At 37.5% G+C, this 16,305-nt stretch overlaps 1 protein-coding gene across 2 annotated transcripts in view; it reads left to right on the top strand.

Annotated features, from left to right (window-relative positions):
- Positions 1-450: 450 nt before the first annotated feature.
- LOC145995251 (uncharacterized) overlaps positions 451-16,305 on the top strand; it is a 47,710-nt gene continuing 31,855 nt past the window's right edge. Inside the window, exon 1 of one of the 2 annotated variants that reach the window (XM_083131821.1) lies at positions 451-513. In XM_083131821.1, coding sequence (XP_082987947.1) covers positions 508-513 — 6 coding nt within the window. In that variant the 5' untranslated portion in view covers positions 451-507. Of the gene's footprint in view, positions 514-7,320; positions 7,397-16,305 lie in introns of those variants that run through there. The other variant, XM_083131820.1, reaches the window with a different exon arrangement.

Below are 16,305 nucleotides of genomic sequence, written 5' to 3'. Positions count from 1 at the left end.
GGGGGATCCGAAACATTGGACAATGGAGATCAGAGCAAAGTCACGGACTGGAAACTTGTTGGATTGAGCTAGTTTCGAGTTCTGTTACGGCTTTCGACGTTTCCCTTGTGTTGGATATTTAAGAATAGAAGTAGGCTTAATAATAATTCCTGATGATCCTTTACATATTCTCTGAACGTTAGTGACAATGTTTCTTTTTAGCATGTGTCGGCCCCCGTGTCGGAGTGGCAAGTCGACCTCCGTGGCGGAGTGGTTAGCAGAGCGCGCTCCAACGCCAGGGGTTCTGGGTTCGAGTCCCGGGTAAGGCATGGGTATTTGTGTTCGTCCAGTTGATAAGAAAGAAAGAAAAATGTAAGAATTGAAAAGTGTAAAAGTGAGAAAAAGAGTGAATGGTGAGGGATACCTCCGTGTAGGGGGTATTTCCTTAAAAAAAAAAAAAAAAAGAGTGGTTAGCACACCGTGCTACGAATCCAGAGGTCACAGGTTCGAATCCCGGCCTGGGCATGAATGTTTGTGAGTGTCCATTCATCAATTTTATCATATCATCATTCATCCCCATCTTTGCAAATTAGCCGAAAGTGGCACAAAAAGCGAAGTAAAAATAAAGCAAATCAATCAATTTATTAGCATGCAATGTTAATTGCATTTTATCGTATTCCAACATCCTTCCCTTACAATATACAGATTATAATGACTTCAAAATACAATATCACTTTAGGTATACACTGACCTAACAATGAAAGTAAAAATTATTCAGATTGATTCCTAGTGAGCTGTGGTTGGTAAGTTGAAGATGGAGGATATGTGAACTCTGAAATAATCTGGCTGAAGACAGTGGATCTAGGATAAATTGTTCTCGCCTATTTTCTATTTTTCTCACCAAAGCCTGTTCTATTTCTAGGGGGTCCCCTAATTATTATCAGCACGTTGTTTAGAAACTGATAATTCAGGCTCCCGATGGGCATCAAACACCATATGCTAATATTTCAATTTTCCCTGTTCGGCAATGTTGACCTGCATTTAACTCCATTCCCATGCTCCTTATGTACAGTACAAGAAATGAAATTGGCTTTGTAAAGAAAAGGATCGAAAGGCAAACGAATGAAAACATAAATAAATTCAATATTATATTTAGCGGCTTAGATAAGATATAAAGAAAACGAAAGAACATTAAAACAAATGCTGTCTGTTAAGGATGAAAATGGAAAAGAAGACCACCAAGCACATCAAAAACACCAACAAACCATCAATATTACAGCCTCTTTCCGTAGATTGGGGGTTCGTGTACAAGGTAAAGAGCAAGTCTATGAGAATAGAGAATAGAATAGAGAATGGCATTCTTCGAAAAGTGTGAGGAGTTGTGTTTTGAAGATACCGACGTATATAAACCACAAACGAAAATAATTTCTGGGTAAATCTCGAAATACAGTGTTCCGTTCAAATCTCCCTAATTTCAACTAATTACTGTGAGTGAAGTACGATGAATTGTTAAATAACTGTAACACTAAATGAAAGGCCAGATCTTCAAGTTTTGTTTCCATGACTTGAAGTTGTCCGTTTGCTAACTACGCAGCGCCACGGTCGCATAAATAAAAATGGCGACTGTTCAACAACGCGCGCAGGCAGTGGTGTGGTATGCTGAGAGAAAATCTGTGATTGCAACGCAACGAAATTTCAGACGAGTGTGCGGAGGAGTTGCACTTGATGCTAAATCTGCAAAATCAATTAGGCTGTAGTTTAGTAAGTTTTCAACAACCGGAAGTGTCCTAAAACAATCTGGTATAGCTCGCCGTCGTGTGTCGGAGGAAAAGGTGTAAGAAATTCGACCTGACCTCACTCCGCTGCACATCTTCCTCAGGGGTTACGTCAATGATCGTGTGTTTGCGACGCCAGTGTTACGAACCCGCATACGTGATACTATTGCAACAGTAACAGGGGAAATGTTGGAGAGAACATGGCAAGAAGTTGAATACAGACTGTGCTACCAATGGGGCACATGTGGAGGCGTATTAGTGTGTGGAAAATAAAAGTTATGAGTTTTTCTTAAAATTTCATTGCTCTATCATTCATACTTTCCTTTCTACGATTAATTGAAATTAGGGAGATTTAAACGGAACACCCGGTACATTATTAGTGCCAATCCTATTAGCTTATTCATTTATTGTTTTGTTTCCAAAATGTCGGCAAGATCTAGAAAATTAACAAGATAAATTGATTTATGTTTTAATATTAAATGCAGTGTGAGAATTTATCGTACTGTTTGGAGATAGAAGAGGGGAGGGAGTGCGAAGAAATTGGATCTGTTTTAGGAGTAGATAAATGCAACATATTATAGTTAGCACATGCCTGTTCAGATAAAGTGGCACTTTCTTCATACCTTCAGCCCTATAAAGTGATCCACTTTATGTGAACAGGAGTGCACAATCAACCGCACCGATAACAGTAGGCAAATTGCCAATCGCTATTTTCATTTTCTTCATTCGATGTGCTCTTAGGGAATGAAATTGCTCTGGTACTGGATCACTGGTTGTCCTCTGCTTATTCATGCTTTTTGTTTCAGTAGAACCCCCATTGCGGAAAACAGAATGAATGAACATGGTGAAGGATAACTTGTCTACTATTATATTTGCTCTTTGGTGTACAGTCAAGTAACAATTGACTTTTGTAGCTTTATATTGCAAAAAAGAAAAAAAAATCAAATTCCTGTAACTTCCATCCTGTCCTGAAAATCAACCTTCATTGTGTGTTGTCTCTTGACCCTTACCTCATTTTTCGAGAAGTAATTAATTACATGTGTGAAATTTAGGAAGTGTGTTAATGATGGCATAACCCCTCCAGTCCCGAAGCCAAATTTTTAGTAAAAGTTTCACAAAATTTCAAGTTTTGGGACATTTGCCACCTACCTAAAGATAATATTGCAGTGTTCCCCCCCTTAAAATTAGAAATATTTTAGAAGAGGTATCAAATATGATACCTCGGGATTCAACGAGGACAATGTTACTTCACAATTGGTATCATATGTAATACCTTGAGACTCTGTGAGGAAATTTAATACATCCCAAAAAATGACTGTAGTGACGTTTTTATTTAAAATACTCTACTTTCATACCCTAGGATATATTGCAATTATCATGGGAATGATTTTACATTACTTTCTACAAACAGTGGTGGCGATTAGGGGGGACGTGGGGGCAGTTGCCTTCACTATTTGCCAATTATGCCCCCACACTATGCTAAACCTTATGTACCAAGGGAAAGTAAACCTTCATTGCCTCCTCCCTATTTTGACACCCCCCCCCCCCAAGTTTTGGTACCCAATCGCCGCCACTGTGAACAGAATATGCACGCACAATTTTGTTTAAAAAATTGTACAATGCTTCTAAACTTGCACAATTTCTTAAAATTTTGAACTCACGATGAATGATGAGAGTATTTTTCTTATGGAAATTAGAGGAGATAAACAATTTGCATTTATCAAACTGTACAAAAGTGAGACCATCACATCCAGGATTGCGACATTTTGGCCTATTATTATTATTATTTTTTACCATACCGTAGTAAGTGAGAGACTGCTGGCTTACAGATATGGCAATTGTGTTGGTGTTCAAGGCCTCTTTTCCTGTGTAGAGAATCTTTATCTTCACTTTCTTTGTCATTCTGCATTTTATTGGTGTCATTGTCAGTAGAAATAAGATATTCAGAGAAGTTAAAGTAAGGTAAATTGCACTTCTTAACCCACCCATTATTCTTAGCAGCGTTTCAATTTTGGATCCAGAAAGCAGCAATGACAAAACCGATGAAGGGATGAATCAATCTGACAGTTCAATTTCTTGTGCTCTCATCGAGTATTTCCTCAATACTCCACCTAGTACAGGATGCCCCAGCACATCGCGCTACGACGCCAGGTGTCCGGGTTCGAATCCTTGCCTGGGCATGGATATTTATGAGTGTCCAGTCATTAATTTCATCATATCATCACTCATCCCCATCTTCGCAAATTAGCCAAAAGTGGCACAAGAAGCGAAGTAAAATAAACAAAGTCAATCAATAAATACAGGGTGTCTCAAATAAAAGTATACCCAATGTTCTAATTAACTTTGATCTGAGTGTACTTTTATTTGGGACACCCTGTATATCAGCACCTCCCATATTGATGATGTACATATTTCTTTACAACATGTAGACATAGACAGTGGCAGCGCTTGGGTGTCAAATCTTGGGCTGCAAGGACAGTTCACTTTCTCTTGGTCATTACGAGGCCATAGTGTGGAACAAAAAGTGGGGGAGCAACTGCCCCCTTGGCCCCCTTAATCGCCGCCACTGGGTGTGGGACTTCGATAATCCCACCATCTTTCCTTGACCATCGTCAACAATCTTCCAAATGCTCGACGACGTATTCATTTGAAACTACTGTTACGGATCTATGGTCAAACAATTTGGCAATTGCAAAATTTTCATGATTTCTTTCACTTCGTCCATACGTTCATTTCAATTTTCACTTGATGAAAAATCACCTGAAGATTATTCTTCAACAATTAAATCATCTTCATTGTCATCATCGGCATGTTCAAAATCAACATGAGAGTCTACTGGTGTATCAGCTCTGCAATTTCTTTGTATTAGAAAAAGAATGATCCTAATAGAGAAATAGAGTAAAAATAGATAGATATAGAGCAAGATAGCGTACCAAGTCACGCACACTCTGAATTTACATGTATTCTGAACAATTAAACTAAAATAATAAGTGTAACTATTTCTACAACTTCTCAATTGATACACCTGAATAGCAAGAGAAAAGGATCTTCCGATCATTTTCGGCTTCGTATTTTTGGTGAAGAAAGGAATGGTTGAGTCCCGATGTATCAAATGTGATACCTGGGTGAAATTACGTCATAACACTAACATATTTTACTTTCTTTGCGCAAGTTTTCTGCAATTCACTGCCATCTACTGGAACTACAACAAACGAAAAACAAAGCACTAACGCAAAGTACAGTCTTTTCACGGTGATACCCCAGCAGCCAACTCAATCGATTGAAGCGTAGTAGTGCAAAAAAATAAAACCTCAAGGTATCATATATGATACCTCGGGACTGAAGGGGATGAGAACTTCGATCATTCACTGTGCGAAAATAATTAACTAGAGGAGAAATCTTTCAAATTCCACAAATTTCAATCCAGAAAATTCAATGCCCAACTTCTGAAATTTATGACATTTGGATGACTTATTATTATTATTATTAGACTTATTATTAGAGGTTCTGGTCCTACTCAATTTTTTTTTGTCATCCGTCACTATTGCATTTTGAACAATTGTTAGTGCAGAAGTCTCATTATACGACAAACGTAATTGTTTCATAGAACTAATATTTAAATTCCTCGTATTTACTTGAATTCTACATATGGGCTTCCAAAACAGCACATCAGTATAAACAGTTCAGGATGTTTCAAACCAGCATGGTCAACATATTTACATTTTTGAAATTCAATATTTATGCTTCAATAATATATTGTTTTCTGGGGAGTAGGATAAAATCAACCTTGGTATGGATGTAAATTCGTCTCCCTTGCCCGGAATATAATTGATTGCATTTGAGTTGCTTTTACTTCGCTTTTCGAGCCTGAGAAAACTTGGTTACATGGGTTCCCAGGTTCGATCCTCGGTGGAGGCACAAAGCGACTCCTTGAAGGTTCATCGAGCTTACAGTTAAGAGCGATCGGAACCACTATCTGCGCCCACCGTGAATCGACAAGGCGATAACATTACCACTGCTGCAACCGGAGGCCCTCTAATTCCTTCCAAAATATAAAAATATAATGCAGTATTGTCTGTGGTATTGTTCTATTCGTGTGTTTTACATTTGTCCTGTCTTGTTCTCATTTTCTACGTATATATTTTATTTATTTTTAATATATATATATTATTTACTTTTCCTGACTGTAACTCGGTGAGAATGTATTTCAGGATAATTTGTACACAATAATTTGCTTTACAAAGTCATCGTCTTTGCATCGGTGCCCAAGGCTTTGAGTGGTCGATTCACGATATCTCAAACGAAGGTTCTGAGGGTCCCGCTCATTAATTTCATCAATTTTTATTATCCATCCTCAACGTCGCAATTATCCAAAAAGTGTCAAAAACAGACGTAAAGTAGGAAAAAATACAAACACAAAATTGTAAGTTCGTACGTTGCGTATGTATATTGATCAACTATGATATTGTCGCTTGCATCAATATCAATATGCACAAGGAGCAGTGGCGAAGCGTGACATCTTGACGTAGTCATCGCAAGATTTGCCAAACGTCAGGGTCGATCTCTCAACGGTTGGAGGGGAAGGGGGGCAATATGTATCTGCGATAAACACCAAGGTCACTGCCAAATCAATGTAAAAGCTCATACCACAGACTTTATGACTACAAAAGAGACATAATTCTATCCCATACGATGAGAATGATTAAATATGATTATTTATATCGTTCAATATGTGTTTTTTCTTTTAACAAGTGGAAATAGCAGACATTCTCAGTGGCGTGTTCAGGATTTTCGAAGGGGGGAGGGTTACGTGTACTTTTTTAGTAATCATTCCTCATTTTGCCATCTTTTCCTGCCATTCACATTCTTTTTTCCCCATTTTTTAAAGAATATTGAGCCTAAGTAGGGATTATGACCCTCACCAACCCCTCCTTGTGCACGCCACTGGACCCTCGGAAGAATCTTGATGACTCCATGGAAACCCTGCAGTGGCTGAAAACATGGGGATGGGAGCTGAAAAAAAGGCCTGTTATGACCCAAACCTTCCAGAGTGGTGGAAAGTAGAGGTCGTAGGATCTTGTAGTAGGATCTGCCTGTTCGGAAGAGTTCGGCTGTTCTCGGCACCAGCGGAGACCAGGGGGATTCGCACCCTTCTGCCATTAGCTGAGGCTTCTAACACCATTGCCTTCAATAGGAAACTTGGCGGGAAGGTTCGGCGCGAGGGGTAGTACTAAACACTCATTTCAATGCGCTAAACTTTAGCGAATCTCTTGTATATTTCGAGCTGTTCCATGCTGGCGCTTGGCTTATTTCGCACAAATATGCGAATATTCTGACTTATTTTTTTCTACTTCTTCCCTAAAATATTTAAAATTCAGTAATTTTAATATTTTGCTTGGTCATCGCCGCATCTCCCGATGACCGGATGCCTCGCCTCTGACGGGGAGAGAGTAATTTCCTGGACGGAAACGAGGGCCGGATGTATTCGAGAACATGGAATGGGTGAAGTCTATTTCTATGGATGATAGAAATATCGATCGGTATGTTAAAGTCGCATTCACATTGACACTGTGCTCATTGCCTCCAGACAGTTCGTGTCCATCGTAATGGCTGCCAGTGTAGGTCCCAGTGGTTCAAGACAGGTATGAGATTATTCATTGTTTTCGAATTGAACTTATTCAGCATAAATTGGCGTTCAATTCTCTTCTCCGCTGCGGCTGACTGTTTTTTTTATTATGCACTCAATTAGAGCGACCGTTGGTGACAAAAAATGTTGCGTTTCATCAAAACTTTTCACACTCCATCTATATCCGGGCAGAAACAGTTTTTGAGGTAAATCCCAAGGATTATCGCTGACATATTGAAAATACGACGCCGTATTGAATTTTTGGCACCGCTCTCTTTTAAGTGAGTTTTCTCATCAACCAATAAGCCAAACTGCACAGACTTTCTTTTTTTTTTTAAAAAAAAAAAGAAATATATATATATATATTTCATAACGCTTCATTTTACCGCCTCATATTGGAATATACTGCCAAATCTGTACACAAATAACTTTAAAGACACAGCATCAGAGGCGCAACCACAATTTTTTGTCGGGGGGCGCCAAATATCCAGATTAATTGTCATCGCTAGAAAATTTTGTAGGGATGTTAGGGCAAAACTAAAAAATAATAATTATAATAATAACCATAAATAATAATTATTAGAATTTATTAAATTAAAAAGTGAATCTGCAATTGGTCGAAATAGAGCATCTAACTTTATCTTGAAAGGCAACCGTGAAGTTCTGGTTCCATTTCTTACAACTTTCTGTAACAGATCATTATTACCAGAACTTCAGAAAGATGTTTTTATTGTTCAAGTGTTAAAAAATATAGAGGGAAATTGATAACTGTAGGCCAATAATCATTATAAATGCAGTAGCTAACGTGTTTTTACCTATCAAGCTTGACTCCCAATGAGACACGTCTGTTGCGTTCTGTTGCCGCTTTTCTCCACGTCTCGGGGGGCGTCAAGCTTAATTGCAGATTATCTGGGGTTTCTTTCGAGCAATATAGTAATGTTAATTAGCCAGGATGTATAAAAGCTAGATCAACGATTGCTATTATGTTAGATTTAATTGATGCTACAAAATCAACTCTTAAGTAGGAAATCGCAAACTGATTTTTATACTTAAATCTTTTGACTCCGTGAACCATAAATTAATTTTACTTAATTCTTGGAATATCACTTAGGTTTTTTTAAAATTGTTTGAGAGTTATTTACTAAATAGAACTAATAGAGTTAAAGTAGGACACACTACCTCTGAGAAAGCAAAAACAACTGGTGGAGTGCCACAAGGATCTGCTCTTGGACAAGTTTATTTGCAAATCTTATTAATGATATCATGTATAGTGTTATTGACTCAACTTCTCTTTTATATGCTGACGATCTAAAAGTTTTTTATGGAAATACAAAACGGGTCAGATGTTTTAATGTTACAAAATGATTTCAAAGATTAGTATAGCGTGAAAACAATGGAATGCAAATTAATCTTAGTAAATGCAAAGTGATGTACGAGAAAAACATACTTGATTGTTTCCAATTATTTTATTAAATACAGAAGGTGCTACTGTGCTCTAGTGATAAGGAACTTGGAATAATCATTGATTCATGATTATTATTTGATGAAAACATAATAGGAACTTGTAAAAAGCTAAAAAGGTACTAGGTTTTAAATTTTTAATTAGACTTCTTTTAGAAATTTTCAGGTTTTTATGTTACAATCGTGCGTCCATTGCTAAAATATGGTTGTGAATTATAGAGATCAGCAACTAAATGCTACACAGAGAAAATTGAATCAGTTCATAAATTATTCATCAGAATTGTTACGTAATATTTAAATATAAAGAGTGGTTGGAATAACTTAAATTACAAACATTGTGTTTAAGAAGTAACAAAATAAGTGCATTAGTACACTTCTGTTCACAAAAAGTGGCACACTCGTTTCAGTTGAAGTCCACATTCGGGTCTGGCAGTACAGCCAAAGTATGTGTTCGGAAACAAGCAGTGTTGCTTACTATCAAACATTTTAACCACATGCAGGGAATTTTGTGTCTCTCAGACTCAAAGAAAAAGGTTAAGGGAAAGATTGCAGCGTAAATATTAATTAAGTTGACTGTCCACGTCTACATTGAAAGTAATGTAAATGCGAATACTTCGTGAAAATATATTTTATAAAACGCATTTTTTACGTTCGTGAAGAAGTGGTTATCACAATGTGTTTGAATGCGAGAGCCCCGGGTTCGAATTTGGCCTGAACATGGGTGTTCTTTTTGAGTGTCTCTTCATCGTTGCCAGTTGCCGAAAATGGAAGGAAAGCAACACTAAATAACGAAGAAAAACGCAATTAGAATAAGCGAGGCGGAAATAGTGCGGTTGTAATTCCTGACAATGATGCAAAAAGGCAACTTATGAATGTTTTCTTGCGGGAAAGTGTTATCCTAGCCCGGAAGAAGGCTTGAAGAAGGCTTCCCCATCCACTTTGGCAAACATAAACCCAAAGTCGGCACTGAATACGCGATGGGAAAAATAATAGAAATACGAAAGCAAGAAAAGTTTATGTCACAGCCAGGGAGGCACATGAGATGAGGTACCCCCCCCCCCCCCACCCACAAACACACACACACATCAGTCATCCAGGCTACTAACAATAAGTCAATGGTTGTCCTCTCATTTAACTTTAACAATAAATGGAAATTTTGTAAAATAATAATTGTTGAGCTTTCCTTTTTTACACGTGCACGTTGGTTTCGTAATGGAGCACAAAAATAGAATTGTGACTCGTAAAATCACTACCGGCTGAATGAATTTCTCCGTAGATTCCAGAATAATGACTCTTATTTTTTAAATAAATAGTTTAAAAATAATATAATATATGTGCCGTTGGGTAATAAGATTCCTCGTCACATAGAAGAATCCGTTATGTTGACGGAAGCTACGTAGAACACAATTATCATTTTGTAACACTCGTTTCCGAACATAACACTCGCCTTCCACAAAAGCACGACTTCGCAACATCTTCATTCATTTTCATGCACAAACTTGACTTGTATTCTGTAAGCAATGTGCACAGCATAGAAACACTATCTGATGAAGCGTATTGCTTTCAAATGAATGTAATTAGAGAGAAGCGACATCAAAAGTTTCGAGCTGGACAGGAAAAGATGCAATCTTATGGAGAAATTACTTGAGTAGAAGAGATTACCCCTTGCGTTATTTTTTATCGATTTTCTGTCATTCTTAATTGATATTAATGGCTTTTTTTATTGATTTTCATGCAATATTGAGGGGTGCGCTATTGTTAATTAATCAAGCGGAAAGCATAGGGGAGGGGGAGGTAGATGACTCATGAATGACTCATGCGCACGTGTGGGCTTGGATTTATTGATTTTCAATTAGTGCACAATAGTTACTATTATGTATCCCGTTTTTACCCTAACATAACCCTATTGTTGTACTTTATATATGCGTTACAGCCGGATATGAGTCATGGATGATTTATGCCGTCGAGAGAGCTTGATCTTAATGGTTTTCCATTAGTGCACAAAATATACTATTATGTAACACGGTTCCGGTCTATTCTAACCCAATTAGTGTACATTATATACGCGTTACAGCCGGATATGAGTCTCGGATGATTTATACAGACGTGGGGGGGCCTCCCCGATGGCGCAGTGGTAGCGTCATTGCCTTGTAATCAAGGGGTCCCGGGTTCGATACCCGGTGGAGGCACAAGTGGTTCGGATCCCACTTTAAACTGTAGGTCCAGTCCCGATTAGCCTTACTGTGCATAAAGTGGACTTAAAACACCAACTCAAACTCAATACAGACGTGGGGCTTGATCTTAATGGTTTTCCATTAGTGCACAATAGATACTATTATGGTACCCGGTTCCTGCCTTTTCTAACCCAATTTATGCATTTTTTATATGTGTTACGCCCGGATATGAGTCAAGGCTGATTCACGCATTCGTGGGGGAACTTTAAGTTAATGCGTTTAGGACACGTTTTTGGCTATTTACGCGAGGTTTTCAGTCGCCGATGACGCCTTAAGCCGCCATTTTGACATCGGTGCTGGATCATATTAGGTATAATTAATGATATGGATTTATCCGGATTCAACTGGCCGCGAAGGGATCTGGCTAGAAGCTATTATAACACAATATATGGCGTTAGCTTATGTGAGCTTTAAAGGCGAAGAAATGGAACGATATAGCCCATATGAAAACGAAGTATACGGGCAGATTGTTAAATTGTTATATTTGAGGGAGAAGAAAGGAAAAATATTAATAAACTTCCAGTTATAGACACCCTTAGTAAAGGGATTTCAGTCCCCATAGACACATAATAATTTTAGTTACAGTAAAAGTTTGTCCTCTTATAAGTGCAAAGACTACAAATATTAAATATTTCGTATAGTTTATCTAGTAGATAAGCAATGGCTAAAAATACGATAACAGCGTAACATACCTAAAAATTAAGCAAGCAGTGATATTCTAGTGGCACATCATGAGTCTGAAATGTAGTTTAAAATACTCTGACATAAGGATGTGTGTTATCTGAGATCGACATTTTCAAGCTTTCTCTCATGCATAAAGTGGTTCTAGGAATCACTAAGCCTCAATAAAATGGAAACATGGGGGAGTAAAGGCAGCTGGAGCGTGGTGCTGATTGCATCATCTCAAAACATGCAAGAACAAGAATATATGGAACCCTATTCATATATTTAGGAAACTTTACCAACCCTAAGAGGAAGAATATACCGATGTAACTGTAAAATAAACAAACTTTCGTACGTAGCATGCGTAACCTGACTTAAATAAATATAGAAATATTAAAAAAATTAGCATAGTGGAAGTCAATAAACCCTAACAATAACAACAACATTCAACAACTACATCAACAACAACAATAATAATAAAATAATAGTAATAATGAAGTTTGTGGCTAAAGTTTTAGTTAAAAGTACTTATTCCTTAGTGATTAGAGAAATTATTTAAATAAAAACAAAACTGAAAGTTAAAAATTAGTAAATATAAGATACAGAACGCAATAAATAAAATAACAAAACTCTAAGTTAAAGATTACATACAAATCGCAATAAATAGAAAAATTGATACAGGAAGTAGAAAAAATCTCTTTTCGAGTGTAAACTGCAATAAAAAATGTAGACTGAATAGATGAAATTGTGTTATTAGAGTAAAAAAAAAATAAGCCTAAACTTGTAAATAGTAAGTTAAAAGTTGAAAAAATCTCTTCGTAAGTGCGATATGTAATTTAAAATGTTGCCTGAATAGTATAAATAGTGTTATTTTGGTTAAAAAATTAACATGAAGTTGTAAAATAATAAGTTAAAAATGAAAAAAAACTCTTTGTGAGTCCAAAATTTAATAAAAAATATTGCCTGAATAGTATACATAGTGTTATTTTTGTAAGAAAATTAACATAAAGCTGTAAAATAATAAGTTAAAAAATGAAAAAATATCTTTGTGTGTTAAAAATATATTAAAATGTCTTGCTTGAATAGTATAAATAGTGTTATTTGAGCCAAAATAAGCCTAAAGTTCAGCTAAAGTTGAAGAAACACACTTTATGTGTCTAAATTGCAATAGGAACTCTTGCTTCAATCGTTTAAATAGCGTTTTCTGAGTAAAAATACGCAAAAAATGTGTAATATTGGCCCTAAGAGTCAAAATCTGGTCAATATTCCGTAAAAAACAACAACAATCCTGTAGCTTATAAAGCAATAATCAAAGAGTCCGTGGTTCGAAACCTAAAAATAAGGGCAAATAGTGGATCGCATCCACTTTAACCTGTAGGTACTGGTCCGGATTCACCTTTAACCTGTAGGTACTGGGCCGGATTGTTCTTAGTTCAGCCAAATTCCTTACGCTTTAGGTCAAATAGTCTTTATAATGTTACGAAAGGAGGAAGAAAACCCCCTAAGTTACTTCCGTAAAACAAAATTGGATTCTCAAAAAAATCAATACAAGCGTGATAAAGTATTGGCGGCACGCGAAATTCATTACGTATTATTATCCCCTTCAGTTCCGCTAGGGGGTCCGCTGGGAAACTAACAATAGAGACCCTTTCTCACCCTCGGCCGGCAATGATCCCTCGCTTGACAGGGGTGACAGAGGAAATATTCTTCTTTACTGGTGCGAATTTCGTCCGCAACCTTGTAGAGGGGTCTTGCGGTCAACGTATTCTTCCATTTTTCAAGAGCAATTGTTATTAATAACATGCATTCTGCCCGTATTCTTCATTTTCATATGGGCTACATCGTTCAATTTCTTCGCCTTTAAAGCTCACATAAGCTAACTCCATATATTGTGTTATAATAGCTTCTAGCCAGATCCCTTCGCGGCCAGTTGAATCCGGATAAATCCAGATCCATAATTATACATAATATGATCCAGCACCGATGCCAAAATGGCGGCTTAAGGCGTCATCGGCGACTGCAAACCTCGCGTAAATAGCCAAAAACGTGTCCTAAACGCATTAACTTAAAGTACCCCCACGAATGCATGAATCAGCCTTGACTCATATCCGGGCGTAACACATATAAAAAAAATGCATAAATTGGGTTAGAATAGGCCGGAACCGGGTACCATAATACAGGGTGTCCCACGAACAGCGCAACTGGGAATTAAGAGTGGCGTTACTTTGTAACTGAAACCTGTACATACATAAGTCACACACCAAATGTTAGCCCTGTCCAAGTAGATATTTTTAAACATAGAAACAACAAACGGGGTGCAGTGTTCTTCATGCAGTGTTGCCAAATGTAAGTGAAAGTGTAAATTTATTTTTCCACAAAGCATGGAAAATTGCATGTCAAACATTCGTACGGAAATTTGGACGTCAATTTCCACCTTGGGTAGGTGGACTATTTCGCCATCTATAGTTCAGAGAAGAAAACCGATCGTTTTCGCGTATAGCCAATCCTGAAATGCCTCGTAAATGCGTACCGGTCCAAATGGGTGTTTTTAAAAAAATATGAGGTACAGTGGCAACACTGTTGATGTTTGAAGGCAACCAAAGGTGTGTTTAGTGATGGTCTATGACATGGAAATACTGGAAACAGGAAAAAAAGAAAATGAAAAATATGGTGAAAAAAGTGTTACTTACCTACTCCTGGCAACCATGCAATGCGCGTAACAGGCAGTGTAGCTTTACAAAAGATGTTGAAAATGACAACCATTTTCCCTGAGGCATTCATCAACACGTTTTATCATGTTGGAAGCAACTTTATGCAAGGTTGATTGGTTTATATTGTTAATGGCTGTGCAAATGTTTATTTTTAGATCATCAAGTGTTCTTGGGTTATTAATGTAAACTGTTTGTTTCAAATAACCCCACAGAAAAAAATCTGGAGACGTCAGATCCGGGGAGCGACTAAGCCATAAGTTTTTGCTTATAATTTGATCGCCAAAAAACTCTGCCAACATGTCTAAAGTTTCATTAGACGTGTGACATGTTGCGGAGTCTTGTTGAAACCAACAATCACGTTCATCACGTTCCAACAGAGAAATAAACTGTGTGATAAGGTCACGATAAATTATTCCGTCAACTGTTGTGTTGAAAAAGAATGGACCGATTATTTTTCTCCACGAAATCGCGCACCACACACCGATCTTTTGTGGATGAAGTGATTGTTCATGGAACAAATGGGGATTGTTACTTGACCAGTGTCGAGAATTTTGACTGTTGACATATCCATTTAAGTGGAACCATGCTTCATCCGTGAAAAAACCTTATCCAAAATATTCACACCATTGTCTCTAATAAATTTCTAAACCACTGGCAGTATCTTACACGTGCACCTTTGCCTGCTTCCTTCAGTTCTTGCACAGCCTGTACCTTATATGCACGTAGGTGCAATTGTTTTAACGCTCGGTGAGTTGTTGTTTTTGATACACCTGACTGTGCAGAAAGTTTACGAACAGATTTCCTGGGAGATTGTGTTATTACGAGGCATTTCAGGATTGGCTATACGCGAAAACGATCGGTTTTCTTCTCTGAACTATAGATGGCGAAATAGTCCACCTACCCAAGGTGGAAATTGACGTCCAAATTTCCGTACGAATGTTTGACATGCAATTTTCCATGCTTTGTGGAAAAATAAATTTACACTTTCACTTACATTTGGCAACACTGCATGAACAACACTGCACCCCGTTTGTTGTTTCTATGTTTAAAAATATCTACTTGGACAGGGCTAACATTTGGTGTATGACTTATGTATGTACAGGTTTCAGTTACAAAGTAACGCCACTCTTAATTCCCAGTTGCGCCGTTCGTGGGACACCCTGTAGTATCTATTGTGAACTAATGAAAAACCATTAAGACCAAGCCCCACGTCTGTATAAATCATCCGAGACTCGTACCCGGCTGTAACGCGTATATAATGTACACTAATTGGGTTAGAATACGCCGGAACCAAATTCCATAATAGTATATTTTGTGCACTAATGGAAAACCATTAAGATCAAGCTCTCTCGACGGCATAAATCATCCATGACTCATATCCGGCTGTAACGCATATATATAAAGTACAACAATAGGGTTATGTTAGGGTAAAAACGGGTTACATAATAGTAACTATTGTGCACTAATTGAAAATCAATAAATCCAAGCCCACACGTGCGCATGAGTCATCCATGACTCATCTACGTCCCCCTCCCCTATACTTTCCGCTTGATTAATTAACAATAGCGCCCCCCTCATTACTGCATTAAAATCAATATAAAGCTATTAATATCAATTAAGAATGACAGAAAATCGATAAAAATGACGCAAAGGGTAATTCCTTCTACTTACCTGAATAGCTTGGTTTCTTCACCGTGGTTTGTGGCCATGTCGGTTGAAGGTTCTTTTAAAGCTGAAGTCCTAGGTTCGATTCCCCTCGTGGTCGTTTTTTTACTAACTTGTAACACATTAATTATTTCATTGTCTTTGTATTTCAGTGTTTTAAAGTGTGATGCGAACCACTATGTGCCTTGACC

This window comes from Lepisma saccharinum, chromosome 11 (genome assembly GCF_977018435.1).
Source record: "Lepisma saccharinum chromosome 11, izLepSacc3.1, whole genome shotgun sequence".
NCBI lineage: Eukaryota > Metazoa > Arthropoda > Insecta > Zygentoma > Lepismatidae > Lepisma > Lepisma saccharinum.
This window is presented reverse-complemented; position numbering and strand designations above follow the sequence as displayed.